This window comes from Pipistrellus kuhlii, unplaced genomic scaffold (assembly GCF_014108245.1).
Source record: "Pipistrellus kuhlii isolate mPipKuh1 unplaced genomic scaffold, mPipKuh1.p scaffold_m20_p_1, whole genome shotgun sequence".
Taxonomy (NCBI): domain Eukaryota; kingdom Metazoa; phylum Chordata; class Mammalia; order Chiroptera; family Vespertilionidae; genus Pipistrellus; species Pipistrellus kuhlii.
In genome coordinates, this window is record NW_023425404.1 from 12,271,075 (window position 1) to 12,288,652 (window position 17,578).

At 54.1% G+C, this 17,578-nt stretch overlaps 1 protein-coding gene across 6 annotated transcripts; it reads left to right on the forward strand.

Moving 5' to 3' along the window:
* The first annotated feature begins 562 nt into the window (after window positions 1-562).
* On the forward strand, window positions 563-16,687 carry ABCD4 (ATP binding cassette subfamily D member 4). 6 transcript variants are annotated; one of them, XM_036431477.2, is made up of 19 exons: window positions 563-703; window positions 3,505-3,623; window positions 3,810-3,937; window positions 5,068-5,207; window positions 6,413-6,529; window positions 6,866-6,991; window positions 7,586-7,636; window positions 9,025-9,119; window positions 9,459-9,580; window positions 9,687-9,778; window positions 9,942-10,031; window positions 11,708-11,916; window positions 13,326-13,417; window positions 14,062-14,098; window positions 14,476-14,525; window positions 14,909-14,961; window positions 15,260-15,336; window positions 15,955-16,070; window positions 16,245-16,687. In XM_036431477.2, the coding sequence occupies exons 1-19, from the start codon at window positions 666-668 to the stop codon at window positions 16,311-16,313; spliced, it is 1,821 nt and encodes a 606-aa protein (XP_036287370.1). In that variant the 5' UTR covers window positions 563-665; the 3' UTR covers window positions 16,314-16,687. The 6 variants fall into 6 exon arrangements, with proteins under 6 accessions (XP_036287370.1, XP_036287405.1, XP_045434632.1 ...); XM_045578676.1 differs by lacking the exons at window positions 3,505-3,623; window positions 3,810-3,937 and having other exon boundaries at window positions 575-703; XM_045578677.1 differs by lacking the exons at window positions 563-703; window positions 3,810-3,937.
* Window positions 16,688-17,578: the final 891 nt, after the last annotated feature.

Consider the following 17,578-nt stretch of genomic DNA (forward strand, 5'->3'; position numbering starts at 1 on the left):
AAACAATATGCAAGGAAACAAGATAATTTCAATGATAAATATTGTGAAGAAAATAAAAATGTATTGTAACAAATAGGGAATGATGGAGCTGGCCAACATGTTCTAAGTAGGGTGAGCGATGACTATTGCACTAATGAGAGAGCCAGTCATGAAAAAGTTCAGGCGTGGGGGAAAGAGTGATCCAGGGCGAGACAACTATAATTGCAAGACCCTGGAGAGGAAACATTCAATGCAGACCCAGGGGAGAACCTGATCACTTAGATTTTATTCTAACTGCAATCTCAAGTCTGATTTATGTTGTTAAAAGATCACTACGGCTTCTTTGGAAGAATGCATGAAATACCTACTATATTCAGAGTCTAAAATTCTTGTAAAATACTTCAGTCCCATTTCTTGTCTACCTCTTGTCAAAGAGTAAACCTCCCATATCCACAAGGGGCGCTCTAGCCGCCCGGTCGACAGAATGTGATGCTCAGCACTCTATGGTTCTTTTAGAACAATCGGCCGCTTCCGGGAGCGGTGGTGTCCTCTCTATCCGCCCGTCTCTGTAGTCGCCGGGGCCCCGCCCCGCTCTGGGCGGTCGTGCTCTCTGCGCTCCCCGGACTCTGCCCGATCCGACCCGACGCCGGGGCAGCCGAGCTCCGAGCTGGGTCGGGATCTGGGTCATGGCGGTTCGGGGACCCGCGCCGGGGGCTGGCGCCAGGTGAGCAGGGCGGCTGGGGAGGAGGGTCGGGCCTCGGGGCGTCCCGCCCGGGGCTGTGTGGGGACGGGGCGCCCACCTCCGCGGGGACCGAAGGCGCCCTCCCAGCTTCGCGCTTCTGCCATCCCCTGCAGCCAGGGTGTGGGGTCCTCTCCCGGGGAGCTGGCTCTTTCTCTCCTTCCTCCCTCCCTGCTTTCCTTGCACCTCAAGTGCACAGAATTGAGTTGTTCGCCCTGCTCAGTTCTTGGCACACTGTGACCCATGTTTTTTTTTGTTTGTTTGTTTGTTTGTTTTGTTTGTTTTTTCCATCTTTCGTTCCTTAGTCTCAAGCCCTTTTCTCTCCCCTTCTGAGACACACACTCTGGTATCTCTCAAGGGAGTGTCTTTACAGCCCACTTTACATAGGTTTGCATATATGTTACCTAGCAAAATAGTGTTTAGAATTCATATAAATGATAATACGCTGTGAGTTTTTGGAAAACTGTTCACCCACCATTGTGTCTTTGAGACTATATATGCTGTAGTAATCTAGTTTCCACCTCTGGGTACATCCGAGTGCATTAGATCCCATTTTGTTTATACATTCTCCTAGTGATGGACACTTAGATGGCTTCTTCTTTTTTTTTTTTTTTTTTTTTTTTTTTTTTTTTTAGAGAGAGAAACATTGATTTGTTTTTCCACTTATGCATTCACTGATTCATTGGTTGCTTCTTATATGTGGCCTGGTGGGAGATCGAACCTGCAACCTTGATGTAGCACACCGTAACCAACTGAGCTACCCGGCCAGGACCTGCTTCCAACTTTTAATCACCACAAACCATACCGGCACTTGTCTCCTGTGGGTAGGGGTGGTTTTCTCTGGATTATCTGTCCCAAGCTGGGTCATACCTGTTCTACTAAACCACATGTGTCAAACACAAGGCCCGCAGGCCAAATCCGTCCCGCCAGGCCTTGCAATGTGGCCCGCACCACGCTGTCATCACTGCACTCCGCTGCGTTTCCATCACAATGACAGTTTATGACTGTTCAGTAAACCATTCGGCCCGCGATTTAGGCTGGATTTTAGATTTTGCCCCCTTCTCTGATTGAGTTCGACACCCCTATACTAAACTGTTCTCTGAAATGGTCACACCAGGTTATGCTTCCTGAGGGCATTGACTCAAGGTCTCTGTTTCCCCCGTATCTCCCCCATTCATCCCCACCCCTCTGACCCCGCCAACGTTTGATATTATTTGTTTTTTTGTTTATCGAGTGTAAGGTGGTATCCCATTGTGTTAATTTACATGTATTAAGCATTTTCTCTCTCTTTTTGTTAATCCTTAGCCGAGAATATTTTTCCATTGATTTTTAGAGAGAGTGAGAGAGAGGGAAAGACAGAAGCATCGATGCGAGAGAAACACATTGATTGGTTGCCTTCTGCACAAGCCTTGACCAGCGCTCTGGGCTGGGGAGGAGCCTCAACCCAGGTCCATGCCCTTGACCGGAATCGAACCTGGGACCTTTCAGTCTGCAGACCGACGCTCTACCACTGAGCCAAACCGGCTTCGGCTCCTCCATCATTTTTAATGAATAAGTAATGAATTCATTAAAAATTAGAGAAGCTTGGAGGCTTAGTTATGAGCACAGATTCTTACAGCCCAGCTGCCTGTGTTCAAAACCCAGTGCTGCCGCTTACCGGGTGGGTGGCAGGGCAAGTACCTTAGTTCCTCGTCCATAAAACAGGAGATGGTCTCTGTATCTTACAGCTGTGACAGTTAAGTGGATTCATACATGTAAGGCATGTAGGACGGTACTGGATGCATAGTACATGTTTAATCAGTGTTGACAACTAATAATATGTCCTTTCCTGTGATGTATCCTCTTATGAGCCCATGCAAAGATAGGTCTATTTTTTTATTTTTGGGTCTCTATTCCATTGCTTCCCCTGCCCCATTGCTTTTTTTGTTCCTGTATTAACAACACATTTTGTCATTACTCCAGCCCTGTAATATATGATAATGTCTTCGTAACCTGGGTCTTTTCCTCCTCCTTTTCTTTTCACAGTTGTCCTAAGCTATCCATGGACTTTTATTTCCATATAAAGTTTCTCAGAGAAATCTTGTTTTTGATTGGTATGTTAAATGTTAAAAATAAGGTCTTTATAATATTAAGTCCTGCCAGCTCTCTTCTTTATTTCACATCCTATCATAGAGTTTTTGTTTTTTCCTCCAAAATGTCTTATATATTCTTTTTTTAAAGTAAATTCCTGGATAGTTTATAAGTTTTCTATGCTTTTCTTTCTTTTATAAATGACACTTTCATTATATTTTCCAGTTGGTGATAGAGAGCTCTTGATGTTTGTATGCTAACCCTATATCTAGCTTAATTCCTCTTATTAACAACATTTTGTTTACTTATTTGCTTGTGTTTCCTATATAAATGTTCACTTACCTGCAAATAATGACAATTTAACCTCTTCCCTTTCAACCTTGCTATCTCATTTATTTATCCTGCTTTATTCCTTCAGCCAAGACCTTGAAATCCTTGATGAAGCGGATTTCCTTGTCTTGTTTATGACCATCAAGAGGATGTGGCTTAAGTTTCTTTACTAACTATATTGTTGTTTTTTACTCTAAATAACCTTTTATGGCATTATTCAATTTAAAGAAATGTCTTTCTATCCCTGTTCCCACCCTACCATCCGCATGGCTTGAATATTGAACACTCCCACCCCTGGCCAAAGAACAGTGTAGCTAAGCTAGGTATCTGCTCTAAGGCTCAAATGCCCTCTTAAGTTTCTCTCTGCTTCTCCTTCTATTCTTCAGGCCCAGATTAGATCTGCGGTTTCTCCAGCGGTTCCTGCAGATACAAAAGGTTTTGTTTCCCTCTTGCTCATCACAGAATGCCTTGATGTTCCTGACCCTTTTGGGCGTGGCCCTCCTGGGTGAGTGAGTGAGTCCAGGGAGGGGGGGGGGGGGGGGGGGGGGGGGGGGGGGGGGGGGGCAGTCCTGGTGTTGGGTCCCTTTCCTTCTCTCTCTCTGGGGTGTTGATGAGGCCAGGACTCAAGAGGAAGCCTTCCTCCTTTCCCCACCCCTCATCACTGATGCCTGACTCCTCCCCCTCCCCTCAGAACAATTGGTCATCTACCAGGTTGGCTTGATACCCAGTCAGTACTACGGGGTCCTGGGAAACAAAGACTTGGATGGGTTTAAGACCCTGACATTCCTGGCTGTTGTGCTCATCGTTCTCAACGCCATGGTAAGGTCTTCTCTCTCTCTCTCTCTCTCTCTCTCTCTCTCTCTCTCTCTCTCTCTCTCTCTCTCTCTCTCTCTCTCTTGCCAGCCTGGGATGAGTGGAATGCCCAGGGTCACCGAGTCCCTAGGAAGTAGGAATCAGGCTGTGGGTGTGTGTTCCCTGCCTTTTCTAGGAACCCTGGGTAGGACATTGATCTCGCGCTGGCCCACTGGGGCCAATTCCTCGAGTGTTTCAGGCTCACAGGCCTAGGCCACGAGGTTCTGGTTTAATTTAGCACTTGGCAGAAACGATCGCTGTTCTTTCCGTTCCCAGAACTCTTGCTTCAGGATCAGCAGCCAGAGCTGCTCTTCTCTGGGACTGAAGCTGTGACTCAGCTGACTCCGCATCTCACCTCCCGGCTTCTGCACCTGCTGCTTTCTTGCAGAACGGCCTCCTTCCCCCACCTCGCGCTTACTTGATTAATGCCTGCTCACCTTCAAGTCCTCCTCAGCTTTCTCTTCCATGTCTCCTCCACCAAACTCTGTCCTTTCCTCTTCATGCCTAACGCTTTGAGTTTACCTCTGCGGTAACACTCCTTACATCCTCGTAGTTGTCTGCTCCCTGGCCAGACTGAGCTCATTGTTATTTCCCCCCATGCTCAGCAAACAGGCGCCACATAACGGGGGGGTGCTGAGAGTCGGGGCTCTGTTAGGACTCCGTCAGGCTGTCCTGCTCATTTTCTTGGTTCTTAGGGAAGCCATCTCATCACACTCTGGCACTTTGGATGTGTCTCCGGTCAGTAAGTACCTGTGCATGCAGAGCCCTGTTCCGTGTTTTGGGACAGAAAAGTAAGAACATAAGTGGACTAGGACATACTGTTTCCGATCTCCGGTTAAGGCAGTACAGTGCAGAAAGGGACCGAGGGCCTTGCCTTTGGTAGGCCCTCCACTGTTTGGTGAAGGAATGCCCATGTGGGTGAGTGCAGAAGGGAAAAGCCTCGTGCCTTGTGGCTTTCAACAAGAGGAAGTGCTGAGTGGGCAGAGTCACCAGAGCGGCCTGGGCCTGGTCAGCAGATGCTTTCTGAGCGTTGAGCTGAGACCTGCAGGAAGCCACTCTCCCTTTCCCTCCCTCCCCCTGCCTCCCCCACTGCGCAGCTGAAGAGCTTTGACCAGTTCACCTGCAACCTGCTGTACGTGAGCTGGAGGAAGGACCTCACCGAGCATCTCCACCGCCTCTACTTCCGCGGCCGCGTGTACTACACCCTCAACGTGCTGCGGGATGACGTCGACAACCCGTAGGCCTCCCGCCCTGTCCTCCCCGCCGCGTCCTCCCTGCTCAGTCCTTCCCGCTCAGCCCTCCCCGCTCCCTGTGTGGTTCTGTGTCCCCCGGATCAGCCCCGGAGCACTCCTGCGGCAGATCCCTTGGAGATTGCCTACAGCTACCTGCATGTGTTGATAAGAGCCAGGGGGGTAGGGTTGCGCTGCAGAGGAGGCCCGGACAGGCTGTGCAGCTGAGAACAAGAGGCTAAAAATAGGAGCAGCGCCCTTCTGTCCGTCTCATGTCCTGGGCTTCCAAATCAGGCCCCCTCTGAAGAGCGTGTCCTGCTAGAAAAAGCTAGGAAACCAGCTTTCGGATTTCTAGCAGTAAAAAATTGCTGTCTAGGACTCAGTCTAGGATTTAAATCTTTCTACTGTCACTTCCCCATTTATAGGCCTTACGCTCACTGGTAAGCCCCAGGTTCCCTTTCTGTAAAATGAGGAGAATACCTCCTATTTCAAAGAATGTAGTGAGGGTGAAACGATATTCGTGTGATGCACGTAGGCAGTGCCGGGGACGAGCACGTGTCCCGCTGTCAGTCAGCTCTTGTGATCTTACAGGTGAGGAACAGGCCCAGAGGATGCAGGGGACTTGCCCAAGGTCACGTCCCATTGGAAATGGGAGTCGGTGTGGCTCTGGTGCGATGGGATATATAGGGTCTCTCCTCATCCTCATTCCCTCCTACTGGGCACCCCCCGCCCCAAAGGCACTCTTTGCCTGAGATGACCTTTTCTCAGCTCAAGCTGAGCTCTGCGGCAACGATTTTTGGGAGGGTGCTGCTGTTAGCTCTCTCCTAGGCCTCTCTATGGCTCACTCCATAGAAGCTTCCACCGCCAGGCAGCTAAAGTGGAGACAGGCTCACGCTCGGAAAAGAAAGTGGGAGGAGCGAGATAAATGGGATTGCTTCCCTGCTCATCCAGAAACTCAGCTTAAGTACCCTCAGAACTGGACCAAGACCCTGGGGTGCTGGGCCTCCCAGGTGTCCATGTTTCTGAGGAGTAAACCGAGGCGCCATCAGAACCCTGTTTAGGATCCTGAGGGTCTCATTGCTTCTGGGAAACCAGCCCTCGTAGGGGTCCATCTTCCCCCGGGTCGCTGACAGGCGGGGTAACGTGGACTACCTTAGCCTCTCAGCCCTCGAGCTCAGCTCCTGGTCCAGCTCCTCTGTGCTTTCGGTTCCAGGGACCAGCGCATCAGCCAGGACGTGGAGCGGTTCTGCCGGCAGCTCAGCAGCATGGCCAGCCAGCTGATCATCTCCCCCTTCACGCTGGGCTATTACACCTACCAGTGCTTCCAGAGGTGAATCCTCTCCCGCCACATCCCTCCTCCGCTCCTGCGAGGTGTTTCCCCAGAGGCCCCTCGCTCACACGAGCCCTCCCAGGGCTCAGAAGAGGCTAGTCTTCCCTTCCACCCACCTGCATGCCAGTCTCATCGCACATGCGTAGGGCCCTGCCCTCCCCTGGGCCCCGTGGTGATTCAATGTCACAGGGATCTGGCGCTCCGACTGCGTAGCGCCAGTACTAGGTGCCCCCGCACGGGAGCCGAGGCCTCACGGGCTGCCCGAAAGGGGGCAGGCATCAGGGCCGAGGCCGCGGGCATATGTGGCGCCCCACCATCCCTGTCTCTGCCTTTCAGCACAGGCTGGCTCGGGCCCGTGAGCATCTTCGGGTATTTCATCCTGGCAACCGTGGTGAACAAGATGCTGATGGGGCCCATCGTGGCGAAGCTGGTGCAGCAGGAGAAGCTGGAGGGGGATTTCAGGTGTGCCCCCGGGTTGGAGGTTTAAGGGCTGGGCATGATGGTTAAGGGAGGGGGATCTGGAGTGAGGTGCCTGAGTTCAAATCCCAGCTCTGCCAGTTGCTAGCATGTGCTCTTGGCTTTAATCTCTCTGAACTTGGTTCCCCATCTGAAAATAGGGATGGGACTGTTGCTTAAGAGGGAACCGTGAGGATTAATTGAGATTATACATGAGAAGCACTGAGGACAGTGTCTGGTTGGTTAACATCATCATATCTTGGCCTTCTTAGTCCTGTTTTAAGCACCTGTTTCAGATGAGCTGATGGATTCGTCCCCTACTCTGTGCTCTGTGGACTCCTTCAGGCCCAGCCCCGGGAGGAGAAGGTGCTGAGAGCACCTGTCCTCTCTGGAGATAGGCAGGGGGCCACCCTGCCTAGGCCTGGGACTCCCCCACTTTCTCCTCAGACACACACACACCCCGTGCCAGTCCACAGAAGGACTGGGGAGTAAGCTGCAGGTGGAGCTGGACTCCCCTTTGTCCGGAGGTCTTGATCCAGGCCTCCAAACGGGGGTGGGCACTGCCCATTGTCAGCACTCGTTTTCCTTTGGTCTGCTCAGGTTCAAGCACATGCAGATCCGCGTGAATGCTGAGCCTGCTGCTTTCTTCAGGTGAGTTCAGTGTGAGTAGCTCCCTCTCCCTGGCCAGAGCTGCCAGGGGAGACGGCAGAGGAGGAGAGCTGAATGGTACGACCCTCCCACCCTCCCGGGCCTCGGGGCAGACATCCTTACATCCTCTCCCCACATCTCCCTGGCCTTGTCTGCCTCATCCTGTTTAAGCCCAGGATTTGTTCCTCTCAGTGACCTAGCCTGAGGCCCACATTTGATCCAAGGAGGAAATGAGCGAATGCCTTCTCGTCTTGCTGACGTCCAAAGCTGCTCTGTAGTACAGGCGGGAACGGGAGCCTCCGGGGTTGGCAGTTCGCTCCCTACAAGCGCCGTCCTCGTAAGGTCCACGTGCGGCTGTTGGGTCTCCTGACCGGAGCATTGCGAAATGCCATTCCTCCCTCGGGGCCAGGGAAGGCCGTGCTGCCTCCAGTGAGGGCACGGGAGCCATTGGCAGGCAGGCCCAGAGGTGGTGTTTAAGGAGGGGAGCTGTCTTGGAGCACCCGGACTCAAGCTCTGAGACCTTTGCGCTTCTGCCAGTCGCTAGCAGTTTTCAGCTTCCACCACCTGGGGGCGCCAGGAACGCCAGGACTGATCTGGGGTTTGGTAGTGTAGTGGGTGGGTCTGTGCTAAGTGTTTTTGGATTCTGCTGCTCCTGCTCATGAAGCTTTGGGCTCTGGGGGAGCAGGTTGGGTCTTGGAGCTCTGGGTGTGTGCTTTTGTAGCCTCTGTGCCCATCTTTGTGTAAACTCTGCAATGCCGCCTCTGTCCACCCCTCCTCGGCTGCCTGTCCTAGAAGCCCGGTCACCTTCTGAGAGCCTTCCTGGGCTTCATGAGTGCCCGGGCCTGTTAGTTCGGAGCTTGAGGATGCTCTGTGTGGTCACATGTCCCAGGTGAAGAGTGCGGAGTATCTGCCTGCCCCTGAACTGGGACCGTCTTACCACCTTTGTGCCACACTGGCTGGCTGGCACGGAGCCTGCCACGTAGTGTCCTCCTCCCTGTGCCTTTGGTTAATGATAGCAGCTGTTATCTGTCGGGGTCCCTTCATGTGCCTAGGCCTTAATATGCCGAAGTTCTCACTCTCGCCTGTTAGGTAGGTTATTATCAGCTCCATCTTACAGATGAGAAAATTGAGGCTCCTAGGCTTAAGTAATCAGTCTGTAGCTAACCAGAGCCAGGATTTGAACCAGGTCTGGCCAGTCGAGAGTTCAGGTTCTTTCTGCAGACAGTACCAGGTAGGATGAGTGAAGCAATGAGTGGGTGCTAGTGTTAGGGTCAGAGGGGAACACCATTGGGATGAGCTTTTAGTCCCTAACGGAGGGTGTGATGAGGGACAGGGTCCCCAGCCGGGTGAGGCTCTCCAGACCCCGCGGCCATTCCAGCCTTTCTCGTCAGAGCTGGGCATGTGGAGCACATGAGGACGGATCGCAGGCTGCAGAGACTCCTTCAGACCCAGCGGGAGCTGATGTCCAAGGAGCTCTGGCTGTACAGTGAGTAGAGGGAACCTGGGAGGCAGGAACCACAGGGTCAGGATAGTCGCCCTCCCCTCCCTTTCCTTCCCCTCCCCTCCCCTCCCCTTCCTTCCCCTCCACTCCCCTCCCCTCCCCTCTCCTCCCCTCCCCTTCCTTCCCCTCCCCTCCCCTCCCCAACTTTTCTCGGCACTGATACAGTTTGCTCTGCTGAAGAGATTAACCAGGGGGAGCCACTGCCTTCGCCCTCTGTGTCCTCAGGAGAATGAGGATCCAGGGAATAGCTTGGTCCTGCTTGGCTTTCCGTTCCCCTCAGAGCACTGGAATGTTCCAGGGTCTCACGCAGTATGTCTTCCACAGTCGGTATCAACACGTTTGACTATCTGGGCAGCATCCTGAGTTACGTTGTGATCGCAATCCCCATTTTCAGTGGAGTCTATGGAGACCTTAGCCCCACAGAGCTCAGCACCCTGGTCAGCAAGGTGAGAATCCCTCGTGATGACCCCTCACGCTGCCCCCCCGCCCCCCCGGCCCAGGACCTGGGGCCTGGGAGTCCAGGCCTGTGCTCACTGCTCCCGTTCCATCCAGAATGCCTTCGTGTGCATTTATCTCATCAGCTGCTTCACCCGGCTCATCGACCTCTCCACCACGCTCTCGGATGTGGCTGGCTACACACACAGGTGAGGCGGCGCCCCACGCCTCTGGTTTGTGAACAGGGCTGGTGCCCTGGGAGGAGGGGCTGAGTGAGAACAGGAACAGAAAGGCTCCCCCGATCCCAGTGCGCCTGAGAGAAAAGGGATCCTGGGCCCCAAGCCCCTGCCTCAGTTTTCTCCTCTCGCCCAGGATCGGGGAGCTCCAGGAGACGCTGCTGGCCATGACCCTGAAGTCCCAGGACGGCGAGCTCCTGGACGAGAGCGAGTGGGACTCCCACGGGTGAGAGTGGGCGGCCGTGCGTGCGATGGTGAGAATTCAGGCTCCGGGGCTGCCCGGCTGGCAGCAGGGCCGTGTGGAGCAACCGGAAGAAAGCAGTGGCCTGTGCCTGGCACGTTGCAAACGTTTGTAATAGGCGTTGCTGTTCCGGCATCCGTTGTGCTCATTTCCACTGTCCCCCAGCGGGTGGAAGCAAAGTGCACACACCTGCCGGGGCCTGAGTTGGGATCTGACTAGTGGCCTCCTCTTCCCTTTTCCCTCTTCCTCTCACTGAGCCCCGCTGCCTGTCCCTTTCCTCGGGCTTGTCTGGTCTCTGTCCGCTTGCCCCACGCAGGCCCGGGGGTGTCTGTACGCCTGTGTCTCGGCAGGCTCCGGTGTTTCTGACCTCTCTCCGCGTTAAAGACTTGTTTCATGTCCTTGCTTTTCTTTTCTTTTTTTCTTTTAAATATATATTTTATTGATTTTTGTACAGAAAGGAAGGGAGACAGATACAGAGTTAGAAACAGTGATGAGAGTCATCGATCAGCTGCCTCTTGCACACCCCTTACTGGGGATATGCCCGCAACCAAGATACATGCCCTGGACCGGAATCGAACCCGGGACCTTTCAGTCCCCAAGCCAACGCTCTATCCATTGAGCCAAACCGGTTTCGGCCATGTCCTTGCTTTTCTTGGGCAGAATTACTTAGCGGTTCTGTGTCTTACTTCCTTCACCTCTATAAAGGAATATTCATGGAACCTTCCTCTTAGGGTTCTGAGGATTAGACACCATCCTTTATAGAAAGCACTTGGACAGTGTCTACAGAGTAAGCTTTTGCAAATAGAAATTTTCTGAAATCCAGGACCTACATTCAGCCCTCTGCTCAGGAACTGAAGCCTTTACTGTCGGCCCATCCAAAGCACACGGGTCACGCAACTGTGAGCCCGGGGGCCGGTGTGCCGGTGCCGGGACCGCGGGAGACCAGCGCTGCTGGTCTCGGGGGAGACGGGCGTCCTCGGAGAGCCAGGAGCCCCGGGGCTGTTTATACTTGTTACCGCTCTCGTCCTTGCCCTCCGTCCTCTAGTCGCACTGGGACACCCTGGGGACTCACATCGGAATGAGACCAATTCAGCCCCGTGCCCCTGAGCAAGTTACACAGCCACCTGACCCGGCTTCCTCCTCTGCCCAGGGGGAAAACACCTGTGATTCCTGAGTTCTAAGCCTGGCTAACATCAGTCCTGTGTGGGGCTCTGCCAGCCTGGCACGAAGCAGGTGCCCCAGCTCCACCTCGGTGTCGATCTGCTCAGGCTGCCATGGCAGAGGACCACGGGCTGGGTGGCTTCCACAGCGAACACTGGTCTTCTCTCGCTTGAGTCTAAAAGTCCTCGTTTTCTCCTGCGGCCCACCTGCTTGGCTTGCAGACGGCTGCCTTCTCGCTGAGTCCTCACATGGCCTTCCTGCGTGCATGCTCCCGACATCGCCCCGTTCCCAAAGGGCACATTGCGTTAGGCCCCTACCCAGAGGGCCTTTAAGGTTGTGGTCACATCCTGAGATACTAGGGGTAGGAGTTTAGCATGTGATTTTGATGATGCAATTCAGCCCATAACCCCAGCCCAGAGGTGACGTCCCCAAGGAGAAGAGCTTGCCCTTGGCAAGACTGACGCTGGGTCTTCCCCACCCCCTCCCTCCTCTAACCCCAGGGCCCCAGCGCGGCCAGCAGCAGAGCCAGCGGACACAGCTTTTCTCCTCGATCGAGTCTGCATCTCCGCGCCCTCTTCTAACAAGCCCTTGATCAAGGATCTGAGCCTAAAGGTCTCCGAGGGGCAGAGCCTGCTCATCACCGGCAACACGGGCACCGGCAAGACCTCCCTGCTCCGCGTGCTGGGCGGCCTCTGGGCGAGCACACGGGGTGAGAGCCAGCCTCCCTGCCCGAGCCAGCCTTGGCTGGGAGTGTGTGTGTGTGTGTGTGTGTGTGTGTGTGTGCGGGCCTGGGGGAGGGGGACAGTGTGTGTGTGTGTGTGTGTGTGTGTGTGTGTGCAGGCCTGGGGGAGGGGGACAGTGTGTGTGTGTATGTGTGTGTGTGTGTGCGCAGGCCTTGGGGAGGGGGACAGTGTGTGTGTGTATGTGTGTGTGCAGGCCTGGGGGAGGGGGACAGTGTGTGTGTGTGTATGTGTGTGTTTGTGCAGGCCTTGGGGAGGGGGACAGTGTGCGTGTGTATGTGTGTGTGTGTGCAGGCCTTGGGGAGGGGGACAGTGTGCGCGTGTATGTGTGTGTGTGTGTGTGTGCAGGCCTGGGGGAGGGGGACAGTGTGTGTGTGTGTATGTGTGTGTGTGTGTGTGTGTGTGTGTGCAGGCCTGGAGGAGGGGGACAGTGTGTGTGTGTGTGTTTGTATGTATGTAGGCCTTGGGGAGGGGGACAGTGTGTATGTGTGTGTGTGTGTGTGTGTGTGTGTGCAGGCCTTGGGGAGGGGGACAGTGTGCGCGTGTATGTGTGTGTGTGTGTGTGTGTGCAGGCCTGGGGGAGGGGGACAGTGTGCGTGTGTATGTGTGTGTGTGTGCAGGCCTTGGGGAGGGGGACAGTGTGCGCGTGTATGTGTGTGTGTGTGTGTGTGCGCAGGCCTTGGGGAGGGGGACAGTGTGCGCGTGTATGTGTGTGTGTGTGTGTGTGTGTGTGTGCAGGCCTGGGGGAGGGGGACAGTGTGTGTGTGTGTGTGTTTGTATGTATGTAGGCCTTGGGGAGGGGGACAGTGTGTGTGTGTGTGTGTGTGTGTGTGTGTGCAGGCCTTGGGGAGGGGGACAGTGTGTGCGTGTGTGTGTGTGTGTGTGTGTGTGTGTGTGTGTGCAGGCCTGGGGGAGGGGGACAGTGTGTGTGTGTGTTTGTATGTATGTAGGCCTTGGGGAGGGGGACAGTGTGTGTGTGTGTGCGCGCGTGCAGGCCTGGGGGACGGGGACAGTGTGAGTGTGTTTGTATGTATGTAGGCCTTGGGGAGGGGGACAGTGTGTGCGTGTATGTGTGTGTGTGTGTGTGTGTGTGTGTGTGTGCAGGCCTGGGGGAGGGGGACAGTGTGTGTGTGTGTTTGTATGTATGTAGGCCTTGGGGAGGGGGACAGTGTGTGTGTGTGTGTGTGTGTGTGTGTGTGTGTGTGGGGGTGTGTGTGGTGTGTGGTGTGTGTGTATGGTGTGTGTGCATATGGTGTGCGTGGGGGGGAGGGGATGTAGGTGTGTGTGTGTGTGTGTGTGTGTGTGTGTGTGCCAAAGGGGTGAGAAGCCGTTACCTTCCCCGGGAGATCTCATGGTGGAGGTTTCATGGGCTCTGCAGGCTCAATGCAGATGCTGGTGGACTTTGGACCCCATGGGGTGCTGTTCCTGCCACAAAAGCCATTCTTCACCGACGGCACCCTTCGGGAGCAGGTCAGCCCGGGGCCCTCCTCCCCCCTCACGCTCCCTGCCCCCCCACAGGCCTCGGCCCGAGGGAGCTGTGGCATGGAGGTGGGTAATAAGACGGCCTGAGCCCACGAACTCCCTGGCTCTAAGAAGACAGAGGTGGGCAAAAGTAGGTCTACGGTTGTATAGGTTTTCAGTTGTCATACAAATAATATATGTATTGCATACGTGATTAATGAGTAAGAATACAAGCATGAACCCTGTTTCAGGTACTCACAACAGTAAACCCACTTTGCCCACCCTGTGTTTTATTCACATCCATGAGCTGGGCCGTCCACTCAGAGCAGCTCCGGGACCGGTTAACTGGGGGGGCTGCACCCCAAAGCGCACAGCGTTTGTTGAGCACCGAGGGTGGAGTCTGGGCTCTGCCCACAGGAAGCATAGGCTCTCTCCTGCAGACACGCTCTGGGGACGGCAGTGACCCTGGCCCGCTGTCCCCCGGCGTGGCCTCTCCCACGGGGCCCTGGGCCAGGGCGTCCCTGACTCCTGGGGGGAATAGGAGCCCGGCCTCCGGCGGTTCCTGGGCTGGTTCGGGGGGGAGGCGGGGTGGGGGGGGCTGTGTGCGGCCCCAGCTCGGCCTGGGCCGAGGCCAGTGTGCTGTTTTTTACCAGGTGATATACCCCCTGAAGGAGATCTACCCGGACTCAGGTGAGCCGGCCTCCTGGGGGCATGTCCTCCCGCTTCGGCCGTCCGTACCTTTCTGACTGCGGCCTCACCTGTGCCCTCTGGGAGCGGCCCCAGCCAGGCTGCTGGGTTCAGGTTGGGTCCCGTCCTCCTTGACTGTTTGCCCGTGGGGCCTGTGCCCTGACCTCATCTTGTCCGTCTTCCCCTCCTGGAGGGGAGAACCCACTGGAGGGAGGGGGGGTGATTGCTTCCTTCACCAGAACCTTTCCTTCTTAGGCCTGTAGCCTCAGCCCAGATCCTGAGCCCCCTGCCCTGCCCCTGCCATGCCGTGCCCCATCTATTCTGGCTGCCCAGGAGGAGCTGACCTCTGACCTCACTTACCGGGCCTGTCTGTTTTGCAGGTTCTACCGATGACGAGAGGATCATGAGGTTCTTGGAGTTGGCAGGCCTGGTAAGTGAGGGCAGGACCCTGAGTCCAAGGCCACCTGATAGCACTGATCACTAGCCCAGCACTCGAAGGACGAGCCTGGGACAAGGAGAATGGGAATAAAAAATGGCAGAGGGAACTGTTGGCCAGATAATGGGCAAAACGGGGGCACACTTTATAGTGACTTTTAAAATAATAATAAAACTATTATTTCTTGTCACCATGCTCCAACCCATCTAAACAATGTAGTTGATAGGATATTCCTCTGCCCGGGGCAGACTGCCCCCACCTTGGTACGCCGGGGGGGTGTAGGTCTGTCTCAGCACACGTGTGGAGGGGCCTGAGGGCGTTCCTCAGGAAGAGGATGGGCACTTGCATGGACATCGTTTCCTCTGGGTGTGTTACAGTCCGACTTGGTGGCACGGACAGAGGGGCTGGACCACCAGGTTGATTGGAACTGGTAAGACGGGGGCTGGGATGCTCCAGAGCCATTTCCCCCAAAGACAGAGGGTTCCAGGGGACCATTGGAGGGACAGGATGGCTCCTTGACCTCAAAGTCTAGGTTTCATGCCTTTGGGAGCAGAGTTTTAGCCTCACCGTGTGTGGGCAGCAGGGCTGTGGTTGAAAGGGGAGCTGACATCCACCTGTCCGGGGCCTGCCTTTCTGTAGCAAGAACCTCTTCCTGCCTAGACCCATTCTAGGCCAAGGTCAGACTATATACTCCTTCCTCCAGGGGTCCTCTCGCTCCCTTTCCTCAGGTATGACGTTCTGTCCCCCGGAGAGATGCAGAGGCTGTCTTTTGCCCGGCTCTTCTACCTGCAGCCGAAGTACGCAGGTGAGGTCTGCCCTGTAAGTGTGCATGCCAGGTGCTGTGTGTGCCCACAGGTCCATGTGTGTCCTTGCACACCTGGGCAGGGTTGGAGAACTTGTAGGAGAACTCGCCTGTGTTGGCAGGCATGTGTGTCCTCACAGGAGAGGATGGCAGGTCTCTGCCATAAGGCAGCAGTGCTTGGCATCAGAGTGGCTCTGGATGTGAGCAGTAAGCTTTCTGCCGTTGCCGCAGCCGGAGCTGCCACGAGAGAGCTTGTGACTTTATGCTCTGCCATCCATAAATGGGCATCCCCCGAGCTGTGCCTGGCAGAGGGATGACTGGTGTGGATTTTTGCAAGGACTGACATCCTGTGGGGAAGCAGAATTCCCTGGATTGAGTGGTCCCAGGCCGTGTCTGGTGCTGATCTATAGGAAGCTGGTTTTGTCCTTCTGCTGGCTGAACGCTTTTGAGATGGAGCTGGCCTCTGCTCGGCTGGCCCATCCTCTCTGAGGCTGGGTTCCCATAAGCCAGAGCAGCTTTCAGCCCCCCTCTGGGTCCCCGCCAGAGGTGAATGTGGGTTGAAGGAGAAACAGAGGCAGGCAGGGGCAGTTCTCCATCTCTTCCCACCGGTTCTGCCCTCAGTGCTTGATGAAGCCACCAGTGCCCTGACTGAGGAGGCCGAGAGTGAACTCTACCGCATCGGCCAGCAGCTAGGCATCACTTTCATCAGCGTGGGACATCGGCGCAGCCTCGAGAAGGTACCTGTGCTCCCAGGGTGGCTGAAAAGGAGGAAGAGCCCAATGGCTGAGCCTGGCTGGGGTCAGAGGCCCCTCAAAATGGGGGATAGGGTGGCAGAGGACAGGGCGTCAGTGGCCCCATGTTGTGATGGCCAGGCAGCCGCCTGACCTCTGCATGGTGGTGATCTCTTATAGTTTCACTCCTTGATTCTGAAACTCTGCGGAGAAGGAAGGTGGGAACTGACCAGAATCAAAGAGGAATGAAGCCAAGAATGTGGCTGACCACTGAAAGGAGAGCCAAGCTCCGGGCGTGGCAGTGCCCAGGAGATACCAGAGGCCCCAGGTTCGTCTCACGGTCTTTGCAGGGAGCGCTGGCAGCAGTGGCCCCCCAGGTGTGGCCTCCATGGGGTGCTAGTCTTGCCAGGCCTCCTGCTACCTCGGCCAGAGTGCCATACATTTGAAGTGCTGATTATTTACTTACAAATGACTTCAGATTTGTTTTCTAAAGAAAAACCTGAAAGTGAGGGCTCTGTAAGAAATGAAGGATCAATGTGGAGAGAATATTGGACTTGGAGTCAAGAGATTAGAAATCTTTTTTTTTTTTTTTTTTTTAATAAATCTTTATTGTTCAGATTACAGTTGTTTCTCCTTTTTCCCACCAATAGCTCTCCTCCACCCGGTTTCCCCATCCTCTGCCATTACCTCCCCCGCTGTCCTCATCCATAAGTATATGATTTTAGTCCAGTCTCTTCCCATACCCCCCACACAGACACCCCTTTCCCCCTGAGAATTATCAATCTCCTCCCATTTTATGCCCTTGATTCTATTATATTCACCAGTTTATTCTGTTCATCAGATTTTTAATTCACTTGACCTTTAGATTAACTTTTTTTGTTTTTAAATATATTTTATTGATTTTCCACAGAGAGGAAGGGAGAGAGATAGAGAGCTAGAAATGTTGATGAGAGAGAAACATCGACCAGCTGCCTCCTGCACACCCCCCACTGGGGATGTGTCCACAACCAATGTACATGCCCTTGACCGGAATCGAACCTGGGACCTTTCAGTCCGCAGACCGCTGCTCTATCCACTGAGCCAAACTGGCTTCGGCTAGATTCACTTGTTGATAGATATGTATTTGTTGTTCATATTATAATTTTTATCTTTACTTTTTTCTTTCCCCCCCTCTTTTTAAAGAACACCTTTTAGCATTTCATATAATACAGATTTGGTGGTGATGTACTCCTTTAGCTTTTTCTGATCTGTGAAGCTCTTTATCTGCCCTTCAATTCTGAATGATAACTTTGCTGGGTAGAGTAATCTTGGTTTTAGGTTCTTGCTATTCATCACTTTGAATATTTTTTGCCTCTCTCTTCTGGCCTGCATAGTTTCTGTTGAGAAATCAGCTGATAATCGTATGGGTGCTCCCTTGTAGGTAACTAACTGTTTTTCTCTTGCTGCTTGTAAGATTCTCTCTTTGTCTTTTGCTCTTGGCATTTTAATTATGATGTGTCTTGGTGTAGTCCTCT

What these genes read in the sequence shown, in the direction of transcription:
- ABCD4 (XM_036431477.2), top strand. Translation starts at nt 666, where the DNA reads ATGGCGGTTCGGGGACCCGCGCCGGGGGCTGGCGCCAG. An exon ending in TCAGCACCCTGGTCAGCAAG is followed by an intron (nt 9,581 to 9,686) that starts GTGAGAATCCCT and finishes CGTTCCATCCAG; the next exon opens with AATGCCTTCGTGTGCATTTA. An exon ending in ATCGGCGCAGCCTCGAGAAG is followed by an intron (nt 16,071 to 16,244) that starts GTACCTGTGCTC and finishes GATCTCTTATAG; the next exon opens with TTTCACTCCTTGATTCTGAA.